This window comes from Scyliorhinus torazame, chromosome 18 (assembly GCF_047496885.1).
Source record: "Scyliorhinus torazame isolate Kashiwa2021f chromosome 18, sScyTor2.1, whole genome shotgun sequence".
NCBI lineage: Eukaryota > Metazoa > Chordata > Chondrichthyes > Carcharhiniformes > Scyliorhinidae > Scyliorhinus > Scyliorhinus torazame.
In genome coordinates, this window is record NC_092724.1 from 150,615,036 (window position 1) to 150,642,994 (window position 27,959).

Genomic DNA, 27,959 nt, shown 5'->3' on the forward strand with positions numbered 1-27,959 from the left:
CCTTCTCTGCGGTCATTGGCGGAACGCGCCGGTACGTCACAGAGCGGGTCACGTGGTGAAGAAGCGGCGCTCCGCCCTGCGAGTGCACTCGCCTGAATTCAGATAGGGCCTTTCCCATCCCGCCCGCTCTCTGGTAAGGTATGTGTGTGTGCCAACGCATAACATTTGTTTCTTTTGCACATCACCTTAGATCTATGCCCTCTCATTCTTCATCCTTTTGCTCAGGTCTGCATCGTCCCACTCCACCCTATACGCGTTATCCAGTACAGTAAGAAGTTTTACAACACCAGGTGAAAGTCCAACAGGTTTGTTTCGATGTCACTAGCTTTTGGAGCGCTGCTCCTTCCTCAGGTGAATGTAGAGGTATGTTCCAGAAACATAAATATGGACAGATTCAAAGATGCCAGACAATGCTTGGAACCACTTCCGGGTGCGGCAATGACCAGCCGAGTCGCACGTTTCAGCAGCTCCCGGTGAAACGGACTTTTGGGCTCTTGATAGGAGCCCCAACGGCAATTTTGACGGCCAAAAACACTGTGTGGTAAACCAGAAGGGAATCCCCCCTGGATACGGATGAAAAAAGGAGGAGAAAGTGGCCGGATTGCAGTGGATCCTTTAGAACAGCGGCAAGGAAGGCAAGCAAAAAACCAGGATGGCGTCGGAAGGTGGCAGTTTAACATGGGGCCCTGAACAACAAGAGTTCTTGAAATGCTGTGTGGAAAAGCTCAAAAAGGAAATGAAGAAAGAGCTGTTGGCCCCGATACTACAGGCGATTGAAGGGCTAAAGGAGGAACAAAAGACCCAGGAGCGGGAGCTTCGGGTCGTGAAGGCAAAGGCAGCCGAGAATGAGGACGACATACAGGGCCTGGTGGTAAAGACGGAGACGCATGAGGCACATCAGAAACGATGTGTGGAAAGGTTGGAGGCACTGGAGAACAACGCAAGGAGGAACAACCTGAGGATTCTTGGTCTTCCTGAAGGTGCGGAGGGAGCGGACGTCGGGGCATATGTGAGCACGATGCTGCACTCGTTAATGGGAGCGGAGGCCCCGGCGGGTCCGTTGGAGGTGGAGGGAGCATACCGAGTGATGGCGCGAGGACCGAGAGCAGGAGAAATTCCCAGAGCCATAGTGGTGAGATTCCTCCGTTTTAAGGATAGAGAAATGGTCCTTAGATGGGCAAAGAAAACTCAGAGCAGTAAATGGGAGAACGCGGTGATCCGCGTTTATCAAGACTGGAGTGCGGAGGTGGCGAGAAGGAGGGCGAGCTTTAATCGGGCCAAGGCGGTGCTTCATAAAAAGAAGATAAAATTTGGAATGCTGCAACCGGCAAGACTGTGGGTCACATATCGAGGGAGGCACCACTACTTTGAGACGGCGGATGAAGCGTGGACTTTTATTGTGGAAGAAAAACTGGAATGAGCGGGTTATTAAAAAGAACGTTTGAACAAAGTGGTGGGGCGAATGTGGGGGGCGAAGAGGGGGGTTAAAAAGGGGGGAAAGAGGAGTTTTATGTACTAATCCTGCGATGTGGTAACTTTTCTCTCTTCCACAGGTGGTGATGGGGGAGGAGGGGAGGTGGAGGAGATGGGGCGTTGGCCATTGGGGGCGGGGCCAAGGGAGAAGTGCGGGCTTGGTTCCCGCGCTATGATAATCATGGCGGGAATAGAGAAGCAGGAAGGAGGGGGCGTCGCACGTGCGAGCCGAGGTCGGCCAGAGTTTGCTGACTTCTGGGAGCAACATGGGGGGAGTAATTACGCTAGCGGGGGATCTAGCGGGGGGGGGGGGGGTGGGAGGGGGGGAATTACTGGGTTGCTGCTGCTGGGGAGAGTGGGGAGCTGGTATGGGAGGGGATGGGCGGGGGGGGGCACCGCCTGGGGGAGATACAGCTGCGTGGGAACCGGGTGAGGAGCTGGAAAAAGGGGATGGCTAATCGACAAGGGGGGGGGGGGTAGGAAGCCCCCCAACCCGGCTGATCACGTGGAACGTGAGAGGGCTGAACGGGCCGATAAAGAGGGCACGGGTACTCGCACACCTTAAGAAACTTAAGGCAGATGTGGTTATGTTACAGGAAACGCACCTGAAACTGATAGACCAGGTTAGGCTACGCAAAGGATGGGTGGGGCAGGTGTTCCATTCGGGGCTAGATGCGAAAAGCAGGGGGGTGGCTATATTAGTGGGGAAGCGGGTAATGTTCGAGGCAAAGACTACAGTGGCGGATAACGGGGGCAGATACGTGATGGTGAGTGGCAAACTACAGGGGGAGACGGTGGTTTTGGTAAACGTATATGCCCCGAACTGGGATGATGCCAATTTTATGAGGCGGATGCTAGGACGCATTCCGGACCTAGAGATGGGAAAGCTGATAATGGGGGGAGATTTTAATACGGTGTTGGAACCAGGGCTGGATAGGTCGAAGTCCAGGACTGGAAGGAGGCCGGCAGCAGCCAAGGTACTTAAAGATTTTATGGAGCAGATGGGAGGTGTAGACCCGTGGAGATTTAGCAGACCTAGGAGTAAGGAGTTCTCGTTTTTCTCCCATGTCCATAAAGTCTACTCGCGAATAGACTTTTTTGTGCTGGGAAGGGCGTTGATCCCGAAGGTGAGGGGAACGGAGTATACGGCTATAGCCATTTCGGATCACGCTCCACACTGGGTAGACTTGGAGATAGGGGAGGAAACAGGAGGGCGCCCACCCTGGAGAATGGACATGGGACTAATGGCAGATGAGGGGGGGTGTCTAAGGGTGAGGGGATGCATTGAAAAGTACTTGGAACTCAATGATAATGGGGAGGTCCAGGTGGGAGTGGTCTGGGAGGCGCTGAAGGCGGTGGTTAGAGGGGAGCTGATATCAATAAGGGCACATAAAGGGAAGCAGGAGAGTAAGGAACGGGAGCGGTTGCTGCAAGAACTTTTGAGGGTGGACAGACAATATGCGGAAGCACCGGAGGGACTGTACAGGGAAAGGCAAAGGCTACATGTAGAATTTGACTTGCTGACAACGGGCACTGCAGAGGCACAATGGAGGAAGGCACAGGGTGTACAGTACGAATATGGGGAGAAGGCGAGCAGGTTGCTGGCACACCAATTGAGGAAAAGGGGAGCAGCGAGGGAAATAGGGGGAGTGAGGGATGAGGAAGGAGAGATGGAGCGGAGAGAGTGAATGGAGTGTTCAAGACATTTTATAAAAAATTATATGAAGCTCAACCCCCGGATGGGAGGGAGAGAATGATGGGCTTCTTGGATCGGCTGGAATTTCCCAAGGTGGAAGAGCAGGAAAGGGTGGGACTGGGAGCAGAGATCGAGGTAGAAGAAGTGGTGAAAGGAATTAGGAGCATGCAGGCGGGAAAGGCCCCGGAACCGGATGGATTCCCAGTCGAATTCTATAGAAAATATGTGGACTTGCTCGCCCCGGTATTGACGAGGACCTTTAATGAGGCAAAGGAAAGGGGACAACTGCCCCCGACTATGTCTGAAGGAACGATATCGCTTCTCTTAAAGAAGGAAAAGGACCCGCTACAATGTGGGTCCTATAGACCTATTTCCCTCCTAAATGTAGATGCCAAGATCCTGGCCAAGGTAATGGCAATGAGAATAGAGGAATGTGTCCCGGGGGTGGTCCACGAGGACCAAACTGGGTTTGTGAAGGGGAGACAGCTGAACACGAATATACGGAGGCTGCTAGGGGTAATGATGATGCCCCCACCAGAGGGGGAAACGGAGATAGTAGTGGCGATGGATGCCGAGAAAGCATTTGATAGAGTGGAGTGGGATTATTTGTGGGAGGTGTTGAGGAGATTTGGTTTTGGAGAGGGGTATGTTAGATGGGTGCAGCTGTTGTATAGGGCCCCGATGGCGAGCGTGATCACGAATGGACGGGGATCTGCATATTTTTGGCTCCATAGAGGGACAAGGCAGGGATGCCCTCTGTCCCCATTATTGTTTGCACTGGCGATTGAGCCCCTGGCGATAGCGTTGAGGGGTTCCAAGAAGTGGAGGGGAGTACTTAGAGGAGGAGAAGAACACCGGGTATCTTTGTATGCGGACGATTTGTTACTATACGTGGCAGACCCGGCGGAGGGGATGCCAGAAATAATGCGGATACTTGGGGAGTTTGGGGATTTTTCAGGGTATAAATTGAACATGGGGAAAAGTGAGTTGTTTGTGGTGCATCCAGGGGAGCAGAGTAGAGAAATAGAGGACCTACCGTTGAGGAAGGTAACAAGGGACTTTCGTTACCTGGGGATCCAGATAGCCAAGAATTGGGGCACATTGCATAGGTTAAATTTAACGCAGTTGGTGGAACAAATGGAGGAGGATTTCAAGAGATGGGATATGGTATCCCTGTCACTGGCAGGGAGGGTGCAGGCGGTTAAGATGGTGGTCCTGCCGAGATTCCTCTTTGTGTTTCAGTGCCTCCCGGTGGTGATCACGAAGGCTTTTTTTAAAAGGATTGAAAAGAGCATCATGGGTTTTGTGTGGGCCGGGAAGACCCCGAGAGTGAGGAAGGGATTCTTACAGCGTAGCAGGGATAGGGGGGGGCTGGCACTACCGAGCCTAAGTGAGCATTATTGGGCCGCTAATATTTCAATGGTGAGTAAGTGGATGGGAGAGGAGGAGGGAGCGGCGTGGAAGAGATTAGCGAGGGCGTCCTGTAGGGGGACTAGCCTACAGGCTATGGTGACAGTCCCATTGCCGTTCTCACTGAGGAACTACACCACAAGCCCGGTGGTGGTGGCTACACTGAAGATTTGGGGACAGTGGAGACGGCATAGGGGAAAGACTGGAGCCTTGGGGGGGTCCCCGATAAGAAACAATCATAGGTTTGCCCCGGGGGGAATGGATGGGGGATATGGAATGTGGCAAAGAGCAGGAATAACGCAACTGAAAGATCTGTTTGTGGATGGGAAGTTCGCGAGTCTGGGAGCGCTGACCGAGAAATATGGGTTGCGCCAAGGGAATGCATTCAGGTATATGCAACTGAGGGCTTTTGCGAGGCAACAAGTGAGGGAATTCCCGCAGCTCCCGACACAAGAGGTGCAGGACAGAGTGATCTCAAAGACATGGGTGGGGGATGGTAAGGTGTCATATATATAGGGAAATGAGGGACGAAGGGGAGACTATGGTAGATGAACTAAAAGGGAAATGGGAAGACGAGCTGGAGGAGGAGATCGAGGAGGGGCTGTGGGCAGATGCCCTAAGCAGGGTAAACTCGTCGTCCTCGTGTGCCAGGCTAAGCCTGATTCGGTTTAAGGTATTACACAGGGCGCATATGACTGGAGCACGGCTCAGAAAATTTTTTGGGGTGGAGGATAGGTGTGCGAGGTGCTCGAGAAGCCCAGCGAATCATACCCATATGTTTTGGTCATGCCCGGCACTACAGGGGTTTTGGATGGGGGTGACAAAGGTGCTTTCAAAAGTAGTGGGGGTACGGGTCGAACCAAGCTGGGGGTTGGCTATATTTGGGGTTGCACAAGAGCTGGGAGTGCAGGAGGCGAGAGAGGTCGATGTTTTGGCCTTTGCGTCCCTAGTAGCCCGGCGCAGGATATTGTTAATGTGGAAAGAAGCCAAGCCCCCGGGGGTGGAGACCTGGATAAATGACATGGCAGGGTTTATAAAGCTAGAGCGGATTAAGTTCGTTCTAAGGGGGTCGGCTCAAGGGTTCACCAGGCGGTGGCAACCGTTCGTCGAATACCTCGCAGAAAGATAGATGGAATGGAAAAAAGAAGGCAGCAGCAGCAGCCCAGGATCGGGGGGGGGGGGGAGAGGGGGGGGGGGGAGAGGAGGAACCAGAAGGACTCTCAGGGTTATTAATATATACTGTATAATATGTATAGGTCGTTGCGACAGATAATTATATATTGGACTGTTAAATTATATTTTTGGAGAGTGTTACTTGTGATAAGGCAGTTGCCAATTAGGGTTAGTTTTCATTTTTGTTATTTATTATTTATTCATTTTTTGTTTATAAAATAGGTCATTGTTATTTGTGTTGTTATAATATTGTGTAAGGGATGCACAATGTATTGTGTTGGTTGACCAAAAATTTTCAATAAAATATTTATTAAAAAAAAGACAATGCTTGGAATGCGAGCATTAGCAGCTGATTAAATCTTCACAGATCCAGACATTTAATCACCTGCTAATGCTCACATTCCAAGCATTGTCTGGCATCTTTTAATCTGTCTATATATATGTTTCTGGAACATACCTCTTCATTCACCTGAGGAAGGAGCAGTGCTCCGAAAGCTAGTGACATCGAAACAAAGCTGTTGGACTTTAACCTGGTGTTGTAAGACTTCTTACTGTGCTCACCCCAGTCCAACGCCGGCATCTCCACATCAGCTTTATCCAGTAGGTTAACCTGTACATCCCTGGACACGAAGGGGCAATTTATCATGGCCAATCCACCTAACTTACACATCTTTGGATTGTGGGAGGAAACCAGAGCACCATTTGTCTTTTAATGATGTCCAGCAGGACCTCCGGGGATGCATGATAATAGTAGAGCATCCAATTTAATTGAAGTTGGCAGGCGTCCAGGCATTCACAGGTGCGTATCTGTTAGAGGAGACGTAGGTGTGGAGTCCAGGCCCTTTCAAAAACAAGCTGCCAGTGTGCCCATTTGCCCCCTATTTTAAAGGGAAGAATAAAATAATGACCCACACCTGGACCCTAGCCAGCTCTCGCTTCTGGACTGATCTCATTCCCTCTACTGGCTCACTGATTATTACAACTACAAGTCCCCAGGTCCTGATGGTCTTTATCCTAGGTTCTTAAAAGAAGTCACAGAGATGAGATGTCATGAATCTTTGGAACCTTTCCCCAGAGGGCAGTAGAGGCAGGGTCATTGGACATTTTCAAGGCAGCGGTAGACAACTGTCTGTGCGGAGTCTCCACATCCTCCCCGTGTGTGCGTGGGTTTCCTCCGGGTGCTCCAGTTTCCTCCCACAGTCCAAAGATGTGCAGGTTAGGTGGATTGGCCATGATAAATTGCCCTTAGTGTCCAAAATTGCCCTTAGTGTTGGGTGGGGTTACTGGGTTATGGGGATAGGGTGGCGGTGTTGACCTTGGGTAGGGTGCTCTTTCCAAGAGCCGGTGTAGACTCGATGGGCCGAATGGCCTCCTGCACTGTAAATTCTATGATAACCCTCGACTCCATTGTTAGTAAAGAATCTCATCAGGGAAAGCAATATGTGGAGTTGAGACTACAATCAAATTGGCCATGATCTTATTGAATGGCAGAGCAGGCTCAGGGGACCAAATGGCTAATTCGTATGTTTGTCTGTCCATTTTGGTGAGAAAAAGGGCAGAGTGTCGGTCGAGATACAGCAACTCAAGGTCGTTCAGTTACAAATAGTTGGTATTTGTTTCACAAGCTGTGGGTTTTCAGCAGTCTGTCATTCCAACAGCCCACTTCAACAATTGCATGACCATCACTTCATATCTCTGTAATTTGCTCATGCAAAAGACTCAACAGCACACAAACCCACGGAATATACTGAGTATTTTTTGCAACAAGACAGAGTAAATCATGAGCCTCTGACTCTATCTGAGACAACTGGATGTAAAACCTGCAAAATACAACTAAACAATCATGGTGAAATCTTACGTATTTGTACAGAATTGAGACGGCAGGCCTCACTAGGCTCCATGCCAGTCTTAACTTCTGGAAAAATCACCACAACCAGTTTTAGTCCCAGAAACACCTCCACTCCAGTCTTCAGACTGAAATGCCACCGCCACAGCTCAGGGCCTTGCTGCCAACAGTTGCCACATCACAGGAAATCAATCCCTACTTCAGTTTGGGCCTTGTGTGCCACTCAAACTCTGTTTTCATCTGAGCTGCACAACTTTTGGACTTTGGAGGCAACTGGAGCATCCGGAGGTAACCAAAGCAGACACAGGGAGTACATGCAAACTCCACACAGTCACCCATTGCACACAGCACTGCCAAGGTGATAGCCTGCTCAATAGCAACTGTGCCATTGTAAGCAGGGCCCCACTCCAGCTGCCATAAACAAATTAGGATATTAGATTAGATTTATTGTCACGTGTACCAAGGTACAGTGAAGAGTATTGTTCTGCATACAGTCCAGGTTGATTGTTCCTTACGTGAAATACATAGGACATACAATAAATGCACAATGTGTAGACCATAGACATCGGGTGAAGCATAAGGAGTGTAGTGCTACACAGTAGAGAAGATGTGTGGAGAGATCAGTTTAGTCCATAAGAGCGTAATTCAGGAGTCTGGCAATAGCAGGGAAGAAGCTGTTTTTGAATCTGTTAGTGCGTGTTCTCCAACTTTTGTATCTTCTGCCCGATGGAACAGGCATTTTATCTTGGCTCTTTCTCGCAAAGACACCAACCAAATGCACGGTAGCACAGTGGGTAGCACTGTTGCTTCACAGCACCAAGGACCCAGGTTCAATTCCAGTCTTGGGTCACTGTCTGTGTGGAGTCCGCACGTTCTCCCAGTGTCTGCGTGAGGTTCTTCCGGGTGCTCCGGTTTCCTCCCACAAGTCCCGAAAGACGTGCTTGTTAGGTGAATTGGACATTCTGAATTCTCCCTCTGTGTACCCGAACAGGCGCCAGAGTGTGGCGACAAGGGGATTTTCACAGTAACTTCATTCCAGTGTTAACGTACAAAGAACAAACAAGAACAAAGAAATGTACAGCACAGGAACAGGCCCTTCGGCCCTCCAAGCCAGTGCCGACCATGCTGCCCGACTAAACTACAATCTTCTACACTTCCTGGGTCCGTATCCCTCTATTCCCATCCTATTCATGTATTTGTCAAGATGCCCCTTAAATGTCACTATCGTCCCTGCTTCCACCACCTCCTCCGGTAGCGAGTTCCAGGCACCCACTACCCTCTGCGTAAAAAACTTGCCTCGTACATCTACTCTAAACCTTGCCCCTCTCACCTTAAACCTATGCCCCCTAGTAATTGACCCCTCTACCCTGGGGAAAAGCCTCTGACTATCCACTCTGTCTATGCCCCTCATAATTTGGTAGACCTCTATCAGGTCTCCCCTCAACCTCCTTCGTTCCAGTGAGAACAAACCGAGTTTATTCAACCGTTCCTCATAGCTAGTGCCCTCCATACCAGGCAACATTCTGGTAAATCTCTTCTGCACCCTCTCTAAAGCCTCCACATCCTTCTGGTAGTGTGGCGACCAGAATTGAACACTATACTCCAAGTGTGGCCTAACTAAGGTTCTATACAGCTGCAACATGACTTGCCAATTCTTATACTCAATGCCCCGGCCAATGAAGGCAAGCATGCCGTATGCCTTCTTGACTACCTTCTCCACCTGTGTTGCCCCTTTCAATGACCTGTGGACCTGTACTCCTAGATCTCTTTGACTTTCAATACTCTTGAGGGTTCTACCATTCACTGTATATTCCCTACCTGCATTAGACCTTCCAAAATGCATTACCTCACATTTGTCCGGATTAAACTCCATCTGCCATCTCTCCGCCCAAGTCTCCAAACAATCTAAATCCTGCTGTATCCTCTGACAGTCCTCATCGCTATCCGCAATTCCACCAACCTTTGTGTCGTCTGCAAACTTACTAATCAGACCAGTTACATTTTCCTCCAAATCATTTATATATACTACAAAGAGCAAAGGTCCCAGCACTGATCCCTGTGGAACACCACTGGTCACAGCCCTCCAATTAGAAAAGCATCCTTCCATTGCTACTCTCTGCCTTCTATGACCTAGCCAGTTCTGTATCCACCTTGCCAGCTCCCCCCTGATCCCGTGTGACTTCACCTTTTGTACTAGTCTACCATGAGGGACCTTGTCAAAGGCCTTACTGAAGTCCATATAGACAACATCCACTGCCCTACCTGCATCCATCACCTTAGTGACCTCCTCGAAAAACTCTATCAAGTTAGTGAGACACGACCTCCCCTTCACAAAACCATGCTGCCTCTCACTAATACGTCCATTTGCTTCCAAATGGGAGTAGATCCTGTCTCGAAGAATTCTCTCCAGTAATTTCCCTACCACTGAAGTAATGCTCACCGGCCTGTAGTTCCCTGGATTATCCTTGCTACCCTTCTTAAACAGAGGAACAACATTGGCTATTCTCCAGTCCTCCGGGACATCCCCTGAAGACAGTGAGGATCCAAAGATTTCTGTCAAGGCCTCAGCAATTTCCTCTCCAGCCTCCTTCAGTATTCTGGGGTAGATCCCATCAGGCCCTGGGGACTTATCTACCGTAATATTTTTTAAGACACCCAACACCGTCTTTTTGGATCTCAATGTGACCCAGGCTATCTACACACCCTTCTCCTACACACCCTTCTCCTGACTCAACATCAACCAATTTCTTCTCTTTGGTGAATACTGATGCAAAGTATTCATTTAGTACCTCGCCCATTTCCTCTGGCTCCACACATAGATTCCCTTGCCTATCCTTCAGTGGGCCAACCCTTTCCCTGGCTACCCTCTTGCTTTTTATGTACGTGTAAAAAGCCTTGGGATTTTCCTTAACCCTATTTGCCAATGACTTTTCGTGACCCCTTCTAGCCCTCCTGACTCCTTGCTTAAGTTCCTTCCTACTTTCCTTATATTCCACGCAGGCTTCGTCTGTTCCCAGCCTTTTAGCCCTGACAAATGCCTCCTTTTTCTTTTTGACGAGGCCTACAATATCTCTCGTTATCCAAGGTTCCCGAAAATTGCCGTATTTATCCTTCTTCCTCACAGGAACATGCCGGTCCTGAATTCCTTTCAACTGACACTTGAAAGCCTCCCACATGTCAGATGTTGATTTGCCCTCAAACATCCGCCCCCAATCTATGTTCTTCAGTTCCCGCCTAATATTGTTATAATTAGCCTTCCCCCAATTTAGCACATTCATCCTAGGACCACTCTTATCCTTGTCCACCAGTACTTTAAAACTTACTGAATTGTGGTCACTGTTACCGAAATGCTCCCCTACTGAAACATCTACCACCTGGCCGGGCTCATTCCCCAATACCAGGTCCAGTACCGCCCCTTCCCTAGTTGGACTGTCTACATATTGTTTTAAGAAGCCCTCCTGGATGCTCCTTACAAACTCCGCCCTGTCTAAGCCCCTGGCACTAAGTGAGTCCCAGTCAATATTGGGGAAGTTGAAGTCTCCCATCACCACAACCCTGTTGTTTTTACTCTTTTCCAAAATCTGTCTACCTATCTGCTCCTCTATCTCCTGCTGGCTGTTGGGAGGCCTGTAGTAAACCCCCAACATTGTGACTGCACCCTTCTTATTCCTGATCTCTATCCATATAGCCTCACTGCCCTCTGAGGTGTTCTCCCGCAGTACAGCTGTGATAAGCCTACTTGTGACATTAATAAAGATGATTATTATTATAAACTCTTCTCGGGACCTAGCACAAGCCACGTAACCCAAAAAAGACAAATATGAAAGGTGTACTCGGATGAAAAGACGGATTAAAAGAAGAGCGGAATCGGAGCTCACGAAAAAGCGGCAACTCCCACGCACACATTGTGTGACCCCCCTCCCACGAGTTCTTTTGCAAAAGTTATTGGATTTACAGGATGTTTTCAGTATAGTAAAGCAGTTGGATACGGGCTGGTGTAGATAATATACTGGGAATGAAACCAGGGACCTTTTGATTTAGTATAGTCTTAGTGCCACACTGCAGTCGCTCACTGAACTATCAGAGGAGCTGTGTGAAAACTTGAAATTGAATGCAATATGACACCTTTTAACAAGCAATGGCATTGATTTATTTTCGGATCTATTGCATACCCCAAACATAGTTCCAGCAATTCATTCCATAAAAATACTTGATCATTAATGAAATTGAAGCTAATAGATATTTATCTGTACCTGCATTAGTCTGGCACCTGCCATCTGGGGCACTGTAAATTAAGCACATATCCTGTGGAGCAAGTGTGCATATCCCAGAGGTTTTTTTTTAGCGATTAGGCTTAAAATTATTTTATACACAGTATTACCGCAATCTTGAGTATTATGCAATATTTAATTAGTGATTAATTATTTACCAACACTTTGTTAAAAATACGCAAGCCTTTTGCTGTAACTCTAAACTGATAAATTCATTGAATCTAAGAATATCTGCACTAATTTTTGTAGCAATGAGGGAACAATTATTGTTTGCTCTTGTAGTTCTGCAGAAACCTGTTCATTTTCCAGTCATCATTTTGAGCAGGACCTAAAAGAAACAAATATACAGTGGCATTAGATTAATATTTTTTAACTGAACTATAAGGCCGTGATTCTTCGGAAAGATTTCTAAATGGGTAGCGAGCGGGAAATGCCGCGAGCTTCCCGGCGCTCAGCACAGTGAGGCCAGCAACGCTATTCAACGTTAATTGGACCACTTAGCGAGGCCCCATGGGCGTCTGGTCGCAAATGAAGGCTCGCCAGTCGATTCGCCAGCACCATGCTCGCCAGCCCCCTGCTAACAAGGTTGAGCAGCACTTGCTCAGACAACCCCAGTCAGCTCACAACAATGCAGAGGAAAACGGCCCCAAGATTCAGGGATGCAGACCTGGGAGGCTCATAGACGCAGTGGAGGCCAGGAGAGATGTCCTGATCCCTGGAGGGTCAGCCACAGGGCAGCCAGTGCTGCCTGGGACGAACGGCTGGAAGCTTCGGGAGTGTGACCAGGAGGTTTGGCCTCCAGTGCCGGAAAAAGGTCACAAACCTACACCGGGCAGCACAAGTGAGTACACACCAATGCCCCCCCCCCGGCAACTTCCGCCCCCACGTGAACACCCACACCCCCTTCCAGCACCCCGTATGGCTCCAAATCCTCCCTTCACCGCCCCCCTCTTCCTTTACAACCCCCCCTCACACCACTGTGAACCACGCGTGTGGCTAATGATGCCCTCTCTGTGTCTCTTCAAGAAAAGCTCTCCCAGAACTCGTCTGGAGTGGGCCAAAACTGGCAGAGGTGTGCTGGACATAAGAATTCTCACCTCCTTCAAGGAATGGGCCCTGGAGGTGACTGGTGTGGCCGAGGACAGAGCGGTCACCCACACGGAAGTTGGAGGTCGCCGCAGAGGTGAGGAACCACCGGGCCCCACCCGGAGGATCTGTTAAATGTGAGTTGTTATTGCCTTACTGACTGTCCCATCCCTCCCACTGACCACATGGCCATCTTCCCGCAGGTCCTCCAGCTGGCGGCGCAGGCCCATCCCGGGTGGTCACCTGTCCTGCCTCCCAAGAGACGACCTCGGGCGGGAGCTCCGAGGAAGACATGATCGAGGTGTCACAGCTGTCATCCCCACCCTCCACCAGCGCAAATACACACACCTCAGTGGGCAATGTTTTTTTTTAATGACTTTATATCAGAGTTACAAAGCCAGAGCTCAAAGTGTGGACAGGGGCAAACCCCTAATCCAGCTCCTTGCCTGTTCCAAAAACCCATTCAAATTGAATCCAATTCATGGTCCCCACAAGAAAGACATACCAGATCCAGGCAATATACCTGACCTCACGCTCATCTTAGCGGCTTCTGGGGCACACTCTGGTGAGAACCACACAGTTGATTCTAATAATAATAATTAAAAATAACTGGGACTGCACATGTAAGGCTGGTTTTCATCTAATGCTAATCACTGCACCATTGGTAGTCATGCCTTCAGTTGCCTAGGCTCTAAACTCTGCAATACCCTCCCCACCCTTTTCTGCCTCTCTACCTCCCTTTCCTCCTTTAACAGACTTTCTAAACCTGTATCTTTGACCAAGCTTTTCATCATCTGACCTTCATATTTTGTCGCTGGAGGAGGGAGTGTGGTGTGTGAGATTCTGCCTAGCGTGAACACAACGTTATCATGTGCGAGGTTAGGGCTGATGCAGCTGAAGGTAGTACATATTTGACCAAATCCAGGATGAGCAGGCTATTTGCAGGTGTGGAGGATGAGTGTGAGCATTGTGGAAAGGACCTGACTAACCATGTACACATGTTCTGGTTGTCTTAAGCTCATGGGGTTCTGGGTCTCCTTCTTTGGCACCATGTCAGCAATCCTACAAATCGAACTGAAGCCTTGTCCCCTCGGGGCCATATTAGGGATATCATACCTGCCGGAGCTGCAGACTGGGACAGGGGCTGATGTTCTGACCTTCGCCTCGCTGACTGCTCTAAGGCGGTTGCTGAAGGGTTGGAGGTCAGCTTCTCCACCCAGTGGTATGGCTGGAGGATCTTATGGAATTTATGTATCTCGAGAAAGTTAAGTACACTGTGAGGGGCGCAATTGAAGATGGCAGCCGGTTATTTTGAGCTGGTCACCGTCAGTTGTTTGAGGGGGGGGGGGTTCTGGCATTGGTGGGATTATCATTTGGCTTTCTAAGGGATGGGGTTTGGGGGAGGAGAGTATGTTATTACCCTGTTATTTTTGTTATGTATAAAATTGAAAAAGTTGAATAAAAATATATATTTCCTTCAATATTTCATATTTTGTTTTTTAATTCTATCAAACACTTTGGGATGTTTTATTATGTTACAATGGTATATTATGTTGTCGTTTCTGGTTGGGAAATGGGACCAACCAGTCAGCTGCTTTTAGAATGTTTTGCTAGCCCTCAAAGCGGCTAATGGGTAATAATGGAGGTGCAGCAGATATTTGTTCAGTGATGACCACAAACAAGACTCCTAGGCCGAGTAATGATGTCTTGGAGGCCCAGTTTAGCACAGGACTAAACTGGGGCTGGGTTAGCACAGGGCTAAATAGCTGGCCTTTAAAGCAGACCAAGGCAGGCCAGCAGCGCGGGTTCAATTCCCGTACCAGCCTCCCCGAACAGGCGCCGGAATGTGGCGACTAGGGGCTTTTCACAGTAACTTCATTTGAAGCCTACTTGTGACAATAAGCGATTTTCATTTCATTTTTTCATTTAATTTCATTTCAGTTGCAGGAAGTGTGACAAAGGGGAGGTCCATCTTAAGAGCGAAGGTCAACCACGACAGATGTTCAGCCTTCCTGCAAGGAGCTGTTTGGGTAAACCAATCGTTTTCCAGCTTTGCTGAATTAGAACCCAAATAATTTGTGTAGGTACATTTACATATAGGGCATGACCCCAGAGTAACTAAAATTTGTTGCATCCCTCAAGGCAATTACCTGAAAAACTCGCACACGGTTTTATTTTGCAGCTCACCTGGATTTAACAGAAGCTGCTTGGCACGTTATAAGTAAGGAGCTATTATTTGTGGCAACTCAACCACAAAGGAATCATATTCAGAAATTTATTATGGACTTGTAGAACTAGGACCAGAGAGACAGTTCACAAGGTAAGGTGATGCTGTTTTTCTGCTCACATTTTGCTAACGTTTTGTAAGGTTTTACAGGCCATGACTGTATGCCACGGGGAGAAAACTAGGACAAGATTGAGTCAGCAACACTAAAACAGCTCATTGTCTCTGGGGAGATGGCACTTGTCCTGTGTGGACAGGAATCCAGAGAGACCATTGACAGTTAGAAGTCACTATCCTACCATTCTTCAAGTAGCTTCTATCTTCTATTAACCAGCATCTTGAGAGAAATTGTGTTGGACCATTCAGTGGAAATGAAACTCCAGGGAGAATAAGGTGGCTGAATCGATATCAGTTTTTTTTTTAAAATCATTGAGTTTATGCAGGGGCTCTATACCTCTGCAGGAGTTAGGATAGAATGTTCTTTTCATATCCCCAAGGTCTTTTCTTTAGCCACCCAGCATTCAATAACTTCTGCAAGGAGGATAGTTATATCACTTCTGCTGGCTGCTCCTCCCAAAATGGCTCAGGTGAGATTGGAAATTTACCAAATGGGAGTTAGTCCAATGAGACACATCTTTACCTGTGTAAGTTCGTAGTTCTCCTCCATTAGTTTTTCTATGATATCAAAATGATCTGTATTTGGTACATTTTGAAAACAGACGTTCAACCCAGCAGCCTTAACAGCCTGCAATAAAAAGTTGTTGCAAAATAACACAACCAGTAAAACACCCATATTTCATTCTGAATGATAACATTCATGAATAATACTTCAACAATGAAATCCTCATGTTCAAACAAGTGAAAGACACCCTTAAGTGATCCCCAGAACGCCAAAGCCCCAACTCACCTATAAGGTGGTCCCCGGGGCTACCCAACATGTGGGTAGGGCACCCCTGGTCCTGATGCCCAGCGTGGGAAAAATGCCAGCCTGGCAATGTGGCAGTGCCCCTGTCAGCTGGCAGTGCCAGCCTGGCACCCAGGTGGCACTGCCAGGATGCCACCCTGCCCAGAGGGCAACCACCTAGGGGCGGCCGATCCCCTGGGAGCGCCCCTCTCGCAAGTGCCTTTCCATCTGGTCCCCGTTTGTGGGGACCGGTACTGAACAGCACTCACCTATGGTCGCTGAAGCAAAGGGGTTAGATTCCAACGCCTCGGTAGATCGGGCAAGCTGCATATTAGACTGAGACCAGCTACCTCACTCGAATAGGCAGATTTGCCGAATATTAATCACGCCCACAGTGGGTGGGATTCAGATCGTCATGTCTCGCAAGAGCCCGTTCGATCTCATGAGGCGAGCCGGGTAGACCCTGGAAGAGGCCTCTCTCGGCATCTGGCTGCAATGCGCCCCCATTCACCTGAACAGGGGGTGGGGGGGGTGACGCAGCCGACAGATCATGCCCGTCATTTCCTTGTCCGCTAAAGCTTCAAGCCTCTCGTCATTATGAAAGACATTTATCTCAAATTCTATTCTGAAGTATCTAATTTCTTAACATTTACTTTTTTTCAAAACCATTACAATAGAACTTGGCTTAGCACCCATTTCACGCGGGTGAGCAGAGTCGCGAAATTTCCTGACTCCAGTTTCCTGAGTGTTCAGATTTTTATTCTTGGGGTGCTGATGGGCTGGAATTAACTGGGGTCAGGTCCGCTTATCCCCTAAACATCGAGGAGGCAGCTATTGGGTCTGTTGAGTGCTGAGGAAGACTGTTTAACATTCATGCCTTGGTGCCCTGGGAGTTCACCTCAATTACAATGAAAGGATTAAAACAAAAAACAGCACTTCATAGATCCTCACTCCCAGACACATTCTACCTGCCCCATCCAAGCCAACTCCTGCCTTCAAACCCTCAATACAAACCCATGACCTGCTATCCTTCCCATTTCCCTTCATAGCCCCTGTGCCAATTTAATGCCAATCCATACCAACCTATGACCCCATCTAATCCCCATACCTCTTTATAGCTCCATGTCAACTTGGTGCTAGCTCATGCTGTGGGATGTCTCCCCCCCCCCCCCCCCCCCCCCAACCTACTCACACCCTTTTGTGCCAACTCACCCAGTATCCAGCATGTATAGAACTTAGGAGCCATAAGACCATAAGACATAGGAGCGGAAGTAAGGCTATTCGGCCCATCGAGTCCACTCCACCATTCAATCATGGCTGATTTCAACTCCATTTACCCACTCTCTCTCCATAGCCCTTAATTCCTCGAGAAATCAAGAATTTATCAACTTCTGTCTTAAAGACACTCAACGTCCTGGCCTCCACCGCCCTCTGTGGCAATGAATTCCACAGACCCACCACTCTCTGGCTGAAGAAATTTCTCCTCATCTCTGTTCTAAAGTGACTCCCTTTTATTCTAAGGCTGTGCCCCCGGGTCCTAGTCTCCCCTGCTAATGGAAACAACTTCCCTACATCCACCCTATCTAAGCCAGTTTCTATTAGATCTCCCCTCAACCTCCTAAACTCCAATGAATATAATCCCAGGATTCTCAGACGTTCATCGTATGTTAGGCCTACCATTCCTGGGATCATACGTGTGAATCTCCGCTGGACCCGCTCCAGTGCCAGTATGTCTTTCCTGAGGTGTGGGGCCCAAAATTGCTCACAGAATTCTAAATGGGGCCTAACTAATGCTTTATAAAGCTTCAGAAGTACATCCCTGCTTTTATATTCCAAGCCTCTTGAGATGAATGACAACATTGCATTTACTTTCTTAATTACGGACTCAACCTGCAAGTTTACCTTTAGAGAATCCTGGACTAGGACTCCCAAGTCCCTTTGCACTTCAGCATTATGAATTTTGTCACCGTTTAGAAAATAGTCCATGCCTCTATTCTTTTTTCCAAAGTGCAAGACCTCGCACTTGCCCACGTTGAATTTCATCAGCCATTTCTTGGACCACTCTCCTAAACTGTCTAAATCTTTCTGCAGCCTCCCCACCTCCTCCATACTACCTGCCCCTCCACCTATCTTTGTATCATCGGCAAACTTAGCCAGAATGCCCCCAGTCCCGTCATCTAGATCGTTAATATATAAAGAGAACAGCTGTGGCCCCAACACTGAACCCTGCGGGACACCACTCGTCACCGGTTGCCATTCCGAAAAAGAACCTTTTATCCCAACTCTCTGCCTTCTGCCTGACAGCCAATCGTCAATCCATGTTAGTACCTTGACTCGAATACCATGGGCCCTTATTTTACTCAGCAGTCTCCCGTGAGGCACCTTATCAAAGGCCTTTTGGAAGTCAAGATAGATAACATCCATTGGCTCTCCTTGGTCTAACCTATTTGTTATCTCTTCAAAGAACTCTAACAGGTTTGTCAGGCACGACCTCCCCTTACTAAATCCATGCTGACTTGTCCTAATCTGACCCTGCACTTCCAAGAATTTAGAAATCTCATCCTTAACAATGGATTCTAGAATCTTGCCAACAACCGAGGTTAGGCTAATTGGCCTATAATTTTCCATCTTTTTCCTTGTTCCCTTCTTGAACAGGGGGGTTACAACAGCGATTTTCCAATCCTCTGGGACTTTCCCTGACTCCAGTGACTTTTGAAAGATCATAACTAACGCCTCCACTATTTCTTCAGCTATCTCCTTTAGAACTCTAGGATGTAGTCCATCTGGGCCCGGAGATTTATCAATTTTTAGACCTCTTCGTTTCTCTAGCACTTTCTCCTTTGTGATGGCTACCATATTCAACTCTGCCCCCTGACTCTCTGGAATTGTTGGGATATTACTCATGTCTTCTACTGTGAAGACTGACGCAAAGTACTTATTTAGTTCCTCAGCTATTTCCTTGTCTCCCATCACAAAATTACCAGCGTCATTTTGGAGCGGCCCAATGCCAACTTTTGCCTCCCGTTTGTTTTTAATGTATTTAAAGAAACTTTTACTATCATTCCTAATGTTACTGGCTAGCCTACCTTCATATTTGATCCTCTCTTTCCTTATTTCTCTCTTTGTTATCCTATGTTTGTTTTTGTAGCCTTCCCAATCTTCTGACTTCCCACTACTCTTTGCCACATTATAGGCTTTCTCTTTTGCTTTGATGCATTCCCTAACTTCCTTTGTCAGCCATGGCTGCCTAATCCCCCCTCTGATAACCTTTCTTTTCTTTGGGATGAACCTCTGTACTGTGTCCTCAATTACTCCCAGAAACTCCTGCCATTGCTGTTTTACTGTCTTTCCCACTAGGCTCTGCTCCCAGTCGATTTTCGTCAGTTCCTCCCTCATGCCCCTGTAGTTACCTTTATTTAACTGTAACACCTTTACATCTGATTCTACCTTCTTTCTTTCAAATTGGAGATTGAATTCTACCATATTATGATCACTGCCTCCTAAGTGCTCCCTTACTTTAAGATCTTTAATCAAGTCTGGCTCATTACATAACACTAAGTCCAGAATGGCCTGTTCCCTCGTGGGCTCCATCACAAGCTGTTCCAAAAAACCCTCCTGTAAACATTCAATGAATTCCCTTTCCTTGGGTCCACTGGCAGCATTATTTACCCAGTCCACCTGCATATTGAAGTCCCCCATGATCACTGTGACCTTGCCTTTCTGACATGCACTTTCTATTTCGTGGTGCATTTTGTGCCCTAGTCCTGGCCACTGTTAGGAGGCCTGTACATAACTCCCATTATGGTTTTATTGCCTTTGTGGTTCCTCAACTCTACCCACACAGACTCCACATCATCTGACCCTATGTCATTTAGTGCTATTGATTTAATTTCATTCCTAATTAACAAGGCAACCCCGCCCCCTCTGCCCACCTCCCTGTCTTTTCGATAGGTTGTGAATCCCTGGATGTTTAAATGCCAGTCCTGAACCCCCTGCAACCATGTCTCTGTGATGCCTACCACATCATACCTGCCAGTCACAATCTGAGCCACAAGCTCATCTACCTTGTTCCGTACACTGCGCGCATTTAAATATAGCACCTTTAATTCTCTATTGACCGTCCCTTTTTGTTTTCTTAGTGTGGTGGACCTTGGTTTACTGAGCCTTTCCATACACTGTGTCATATTTTGTGGGATGGGGACTATCGTAACCTCTCCTGAGTTTTGTCTTTTCGTGCTTTTTTGTATACCTAAGCAGCTACGCTTCCCACTGATTACTTCACCTCTTGGTTCCCTGACTTTCCCTTCCCCCCCCAATCTTTAGTTTAAAGTCCTATTGACCACCCTATTTATTCTTTTCGCCAGAACACTGGTCCCAGCTCGGTTCAGGTGGAGACCATCCCAACGGTATAGGTCCCCCCTGTCCCAAAACTGATGCCAGTGTCCCATGAAAAGGAACCCCTCTTTCCCACACCACTCTTTCAGCCACGTGTTAACTTCCCTGATTCTTGCCTCCCTATGCCAATTTGCACGTGGCTCGGGCAGTAATCCGGAGATTATGACCCTTGAGGACCTGTTTTTTAATTTGAATCCTAGCTCTTTATAATCTCTAAACAGGTCCTCTTTCCTAGACTTGCCTATGTTGTTGGTACCGACATGGACCACAACAACTGGATCCTCCCTCTCCCTCTCCAGTATCCTTTCAAGCCGGTCAGAGATGTCCCGCACCCTAACACCGGGCAGGCAACATACCATGCGGGACTCTATCCTGCTCACAAAGGATACTATCTATCCCCCTGATAATAGAATCCCCTACAACTACAATTTGCCTATTTACTCCCTCCCGCTAAATGGCCTGCTGAACCATGGTGCCTTGGTCAGCTGACTCATCCTTCCTGCAGCCCTGTTCGCCATCCACACAGGGAGCAAGTGCCTCATACCTGTTGGACAGAGTCAAGGGCTGAGGCTCCTGAGTTCCTGACTGCTGGTTACCTTTACCTGCCTGACTTGCAGTCACACCCTGCTGTCCCTGGCCACTGGCAGGATTTAAACTACTTACTCTGACAGGTGTGACTGCCTCCTGAAACACAGTGTCCAGGTAAGTCTCCCCCTCCCGGATGTGCCTCAGTGTTTGAAGCTCAGACTCCAGCTCATCAACTCTGAGCCGGAGCTCTTCGAGCAGCCAACACTTACTGCAGATGTGGTCGCTGCAGCTCGCAATGGGATCTGCCAGCTCCCACATCAAGCAGCTCAAGCACATCACCTGACCAGCCATCACAAATTAATTAATTAGTTTAATTTAAGTTTATGAGTTTAGCTGTGTTTTTTTTTAATTTGGGGCAGATTTGCTATCAACCACTCAGATCACAGCTTCCCTCTGACGTCACTTTTGGAGAAAAAAACTGGAAAACAGGAAGTTTCCGTTAGGTTTTTATACTCACAGAGACTGCTCCTCCTCCTCCGAACGGCTCCCGAAATTAGGCCCGAAGAAAGAGAGAGAACATAACAGTAGGGAAAAAGCACCTTCTCCCACTCTTCACCGAATTACCTCACTGCACCAAATTACCAAATTCTCACTCGGTCTGTATCTCTCTCACTCAGGCTGTGACTCCTTGACCTGCGCAATGAGCCATGGTGAGATTACATAAAATAAAGTTTTAAATATCTATTACAGATATTTTTTAAACACTATCATTGATAATAGCCCATTCAATACATTTAAATCCTCCCAAATCTCTTATAAAAACAAACATTTTTGTTCACAGACCCACATGAAAGACAGCGAGCGGGCGGGGTTCCCCGTTGCCGACGCCAAAATCAGGAAAGGCGATTGGGCTGAGAATCAGTTCTTTTTTTTAAATAAATTTAGAGTATCCAATTAATTTTTTCCAATTAAGGGGCAATTTAGCGTGGCCAATCCACCCAACCTGCACATAGAACAAAGAAATGTACAGCACAAGAACAGGCCCTTCGGCCCTCCAAGCCCGTGCCGACCATACTGCCCGACTAAACTACAATCTTCTACACTTCCTGGGTCCGTATCCTTCTATTCCCATCCTATTCATGTATTTGTCAAGATGCCCCTTAAATGTCCCTATCGTCCCTGCTTCCACTACCTCCTCCGGTAGTGAGTTCCAGGCACCCACTACCCTCTGCGTAAAAAACTTGCCTCGTACATCTACTCTAAACTTTGCCCCTCTCACCTTAAACCTATGACCCCTAGTAATTGACCCCTCTACCCTGGGGAAAAGCCTCTGACTATCCACTCTGTCTATGCCCCTCATAATTTTGTATACCTCTATCAGGTCGCCCCTCAACCTCCTTCGTTCCAGTGAGAACAAACCGAGTTTATTCAATCGCTCCTCATAGCTTATGCCCTCCATACCAGGCAACATTCTGGTAAATCTCTTCTGCACCCTCTCTAAAGCCTCCACATCCTTCTGGTAGTGTGGCGACCAGAATTGAACACTATTCTCCTAGTGTGGCCTAACTAAGGTTCTATACAGCTGCAACATGACTTGCCAATTCTTATACTCAATGCCCCGGCCAATGAAGGCAAGCATGCCGTATGCCTTCTTGACTACCTTCTCCACCTGTGTTGCCCCTTTCAATGACCTGTGGACCTGTACTCCTAGATCTCTTTGACTTTCAATACTCTTGAGGGTTCAACCATTCACTGTATATTCCCTACCTGCATTAGCCCTTCCAAAATGCATTACCTCACATTTGTCCGGATTAAACTCCATCTGCCATCTCTCCGCCCAAGTCTCCAGACAATCTAAATCCTGCTGTATCCTCAGACAGTCCTCATCGCTATCCGCAATTCCACCAACCTTTGTGTCGTCTGCAAACTTACTAATCAGACCAGTTACATTTTCCTCCAAATCATTTATATATACTACAAAGAGCAAAGGTCCCAGCACTGATCCCTGTGGAACACCACTGGTCACAGCCCTCCAATTAGAAAAGCATCCCTCCATTGCTACCCTCTGCCTTCTATGGCCTAGCCAGTTCAGTATCCACCTTGCCAGTTCACCCCTGATCCCGTGTGACTTCACCTTTTGTACTAGTCTACCATGAGGGACCTTGTCAAACGCCTTACTGAAGTCCATATAGACAACATCTACTGCCCTACCTGCATCAATCATCTTAGTGACCTCCTCGAAAAACTCTATCAAGTTAGTGAGACACGACCTCCCCTTCACAAAACCGTGCTGCCTCTCACTAATACGTCCATTTGCTTCCAAATGGGAGTAGATCCTGTCTCGAAGAATTCTCTCCAGTAATTTCCCTACCACTGAAGTAAGGCTCACCGGCCTGTAGTTCCCGGGATTATCCTTGCTACCCTTCTTAAACAGAGGAACAACATTGGCTATTCTCCAGTCCTCCGGGACATCCCCTGAAGACAGCGAGGATCCAAAGATTTCTGTCAAGGCCTCAGCAATTTCCTCTCCAGCCTCCTTCAGTATTCTGGGGTAGATCCCATCCGGCCCTGGGGACTTATCTACCTTAATATTTTTTAAGACACCCAACACCTCGTCTTTTTGGATCACAATGTGACCCAGGCTATCTACACCCCCTTCTCCAGACTCAACATCTACCAATTCCTTCTCTTTGGTGAATACTGATGCAAAGTATTCATTTAGTACCTCGCCCATTTCCTCTGGCTCCACACATAGATTCCCTTGCCTATCCTTCAGTGGGCCAACCCTTTCCCTGGCTACCCTCTTGCTTTTTATGTACGTGTAACAAGCCTTGGGATTTTCCTTAACCCTATTTGCCAATGACTTTTCATGACCCCTTCTAGCCCTCCTGACTCCTTGCTTAAGTTCCTTCCTACTTTCCTTATATGCCACACAGGCTTCGTCTGTTCCCAGCCTTTTAGCCCTGACAAATGCCTCCTTTTTCTTTTTGACGAGGCCTACAATATCACTCGTCATCCAAGGTTCCCGAAAATTGCCGTATTTATCTTTCTTCCTCACAGGAACATGCCTGTCCTGTATTCCTTTCAACTGACACTTGAAAGCCTCCCACATGTCAGATGTTGATTTGCCCTCAAACATCCGCCCCCAATCTATGTTCTTCAGTTCCCGCCTAATATTGTTATAATTAGCCTTCCCCCAATTTAGCACATTCATCCTCGGACCACTCTTATCCTTGTCCACCAGTACTTTAAAACTTACTGAATTGTGGTCACTGTTACCGAAATGCTCCCCTACTGAAACATCTACCACCTGGCCGGGCTCATTCCCCAATACCAGGTCCAGTACCGCCCCTTCCCTAGTTGGACTGTTTACATATTGTTTTAAGAAGCCCTCCTGGATGCTCCTTACAAACTCCGCCCCGTCTAAGCCCCTGGCACTAAGTGAGTCCCAGTCAATATTGGGGAAGTTGAAGTCTCCCATCACCACAACCCTGTTGTTTTTACTCTTTTCCAAAATCTGTCTACCTATCTGCTCCTCTATCTCCCGCTGGCTGTTGGGAGGCCTGTAGTATACCCCCAACATTGTGACTGCACCCTTCTTATTCCTGATCTCTACCCATATAGCCTCACTGCCCTCTGAGGTGTCCTCTTGCAGTATAGCTGTGATATTCTCCCGAACAAGTAGCGCAACTCCGCCTCCCCTTTTACATCCCCCTCTATCCCGCCTGAAACATCTAAATCCTGGAACGTTTAGCTGCCAATCCTGCCCTTCCCTCAACCAGGTCTCTGTAATGGCAACAACATCATAGTTCCAAGTAGTAATCCAAGCTCTAAGTTCATCTGCCTTACCCGTGATGCTCCTTGCATTAAAACATATGCACTTCAGGCCACCAGACCCACTGTGTTCAGCAACTTCTCCCCGTCTGCTCTGCCTCAGAGCCACACTGTCCCTATTCCCTAGTTCTTCCTCAATGCTCTCACCTTCTGACCTATTGCTCCCGTGCCCACCCCCCTGCCATACTAGTTTAAACCCTCCCGTGTGACACTAGCAAACCTCGCGGCCAGGATATTTATGCCTCTCCGGTTTAGATGCAACCCGTCCATCTTATACAGGTCACACCTGCCCCGGAAGAGCTCCCAGTGGTCCAGATAACGGAAACCCTCCCTCCTACACCAGCTGTTTAGCCACGTGTTTGTCTGCTCTATCTTCCTATTTCTAGCCTCACTGGCACGTGGCACAGGGAGTAATCCCGAGATTACAACCCTCGAGGTCCTGTCTTTTAACTTTCTGCCTAGCTCCCTGAACTCCTGCTGCAGGACCTCATGCCCCTTCCTGCCTATGTCGTTAGTACCAATATGTACAACGACCTCTGCCTGTTTGCCCTCCCCCTTCAGGATTCCCTCTACCCGTTCGGAGACATCCTGGACCCTGGCACCAGGGAGGCAACATACCATCCTGGAGTCTCTTTCACGTCCACAGAAGCGCCTATCTGTGCCCCTGACTATAGAGTCCCCTATTACTATTACTCTTCTGCGCTTTGACCCTCCCTTCTGAACATCAGAGCCAGCCGTGGTGCCACTGCTCTGGCTGCTGCTGTTTTCCCCTGATAGGCTATCCCCCCCGACAGTATCCAAAGGGGTATATCTGTTCGAGAGGGGGACAACCACAGGGGATTCCTGCACTGACTGCCTGCCCTTTCTGGTGGTCACCCATTTCTCTGCCTGCACCTTGGGTGTGACCACATTTACATAACTGCGATCTATGACGCTTTCCGCCACCTGCATGCTCCTAAGTGCATCCAATTGCTGCTCCAACCGAACCATGCGGTCTGTGAGGAGCTGCAGTTGGGTGCACTTTCTGCAGATGAAGCCATCCGGGACGCTGGAAGCCTCCCGGACCTGCCACATCTCACAGTCAGAGCACAGCACCCCTCTAACTGACATTGCGTCAATTAATTAAAATTAAAATTTGTCTTTTTTTAAAAAAATACTTTTTTTTTAAATTGCAAAGTTACTGTCAACTGTCTGTTTCCTAGCACTAGATTTCTAATAGAAATGCGATAGCTAACTATAATATTCTCCGATCTCTGGCTTAGATATCCTCTAAATTATAATTAAGTTATTATGTTTAATTAGTTCCCAAATACTCAAATTTTTTTTATTTTTTTTTAAATTTAGGTTAGAATCCCAACCAGCCACTCAGGTCACAGCTTTTCTGTGATGTCATCTTTGGGTTGTGGGGGTGAAACCCACGCAAACACATGGGAGAATGTGAAAATTCCACAAAGTGACCCAGAGAAGGGATCGAACCTGGGACCTCGGCACCGTGAGGCTACAGGGCTAACCCACTGCGCCACCGTGCTGCCCGAGAATGAGTTCTGACGCCAGAATTGCAGCAGGCCCCGATTTGATGGCAAATCGCGATTCTCCGTCACCTCGACAGGGACGTCAATGCGTTCTGGAACGCACGTACTGTACACACCGTTTGCATGTCATTAGCGGGCCTGATTCTTATAGTATTGAATAGTATTCACCGGGTCTCCACGATTCTCCGCCTCCGATGGGCCCAGTTCCCGACGGCGCAGTTCACTTGTATCTTTAAAAATCATTAAACCGGAGTCGTGGCTGCTGTGGGAGAGAGAGAGAGGAGGTAGGACACAATGAGGAGCGACTGCGGGCCGCCGGGCCGGTCACTGGCCAGGCTGGCTGGGTGGGGGAGGCCCTGGTGGGGGGTGGGGGGGGGGGGGGAGAGACAGGGGGAACAGACTGAGTGGCCGGGGAAACCCCCACACAAGACTGGGGTGGTGTCCAGGCATGGACCGCCATTACGATGGCCATCTCTTACTGACCACCCACCTTGGCCCCTGGTTCTGCAGTGTGACACCGGCCATATGGGTGCCCCTGCCCCACCCCGCGGTGGCCCACTCAGGGAAACACCCACAATAGCCCCTGGCGAGGGCAGTGCCAGCCAATGGTACCCCTGGCATCAGGGATGGGCACCAGGGCCAGAGGCCCCCATGGTGCCGGGCACCGACGGGAGAGAGAGCAAAATGCAGGCCTAAGTTCCTAAATTTTGCCATTCTATCCAGGGACAGCAGAATGGAAGTCAGATCAAGGAAAGTCAATGGTCAGGCCATTCTCACTATGATCTATTTGGAAGCAGAGCCCTGGCTGGAATATAGCTATTTGCCTTCTAGACTGGAGATGGTTGACAACTTCAAATTCCTAGGTGAGCACATCACCAAAAATCTGTCCTGGTCCACCCACGTCGACGCTACGACCAAGAAAGCACAACAGCACCTATGCGTCCTCAGAAAACTTAGGAAATTCGGCATGTCACACTGACTCTTACCACCTTTTACAGATGCACCATAGAAAGCATCCTATCTGGCTGCATCACAGCCTGGTACGGCAACTGCTCGGCCCAAGACCACAAGAATCTTCAGAGAGTCGTGAACACAGTCCAGTCCATCACAAGAACCCGCCTCCCATTGACTCTATCTACACCTCCCACTGCCTTGGGAAAGCAGGCAGCATAATCAAAGACCCCTCCCACCCGGCTTACTCACTCTTCCAACTTCTTCCATGGGGCAGGAGATACAGAAGTCTGAGAACACGCACGAACAGACTCAGAAACAGCTTCTTCCCCACTGTCACCAGACTCCTAAATGACCCTCTTATGGACTGATCTGATTAATACTACACTCCTGTATGCTTCACCCGATGCCTGTGTCTATTTATTTACATTGTGTACCTTGTGTTGCCTTATTATGTATTTTCTTTTAATCTACTAAATGATCTGTTTGTGCTGCACAAAGAAAAATACTTTTCACTGTACCTCGTGGTAATAAACAAATCCAATCTAATCCAATATGGTGTATGGAACTGGGAAATATGCATAATTATTATTAGTAGTAGTATAGAACATTTTTTGAAGCAGGCATAAAATTATT

General features: G+C 48.2%; 1 protein-coding gene and 1 long non-coding RNA gene across 13 annotated transcripts in view; one reads left to right on the forward strand and one right to left on the reverse strand.

Annotated features, from left to right (window-relative positions):
- Positions 1-7: 7 nt before the first annotated feature.
- Positions 8-27,877, forward strand: LOC140395612 (uncharacterized). Of its 6 annotated transcripts, none has more exons than XR_011936251.1 (5): positions 8-138; positions 12,896-13,092; positions 14,897-15,035; positions 15,138-15,275; positions 27,096-27,877. It is a non-coding gene; the product is annotated as an uncharacterized lncRNA (long non-coding RNA). The 6 variants fall into 6 exon arrangements; XR_011936249.1 differs by having other exon boundaries at positions 8-133; XR_011936250.1 differs by having other exon boundaries at positions 8-133; positions 12,896-13,052.
- The window catches only part of afmid (arylformamidase), a 62,540-nt gene continuing 46,305 nt past the window's right edge, over positions 11,725-27,959 (reverse strand). For 5 of the 7 annotated variants that reach the window (XM_072483585.1, XM_072483584.1, XM_072483587.1 and 2 more), the window contains 3 exons: positions 21,524-21,550; positions 15,820-15,924; positions 11,725-12,197 (listed from right to left, as the gene is read on the reverse strand). In XM_072483585.1, coding sequence (XP_072339686.1) covers positions 12,168-12,197; positions 15,820-15,924; positions 21,524-21,550 — 162 coding nt within the window. In that variant the 3' untranslated portion in view covers positions 11,725-12,167. The other 2 variants (XM_072483590.1, XM_072483591.1) reach the window with 2 other exon arrangements.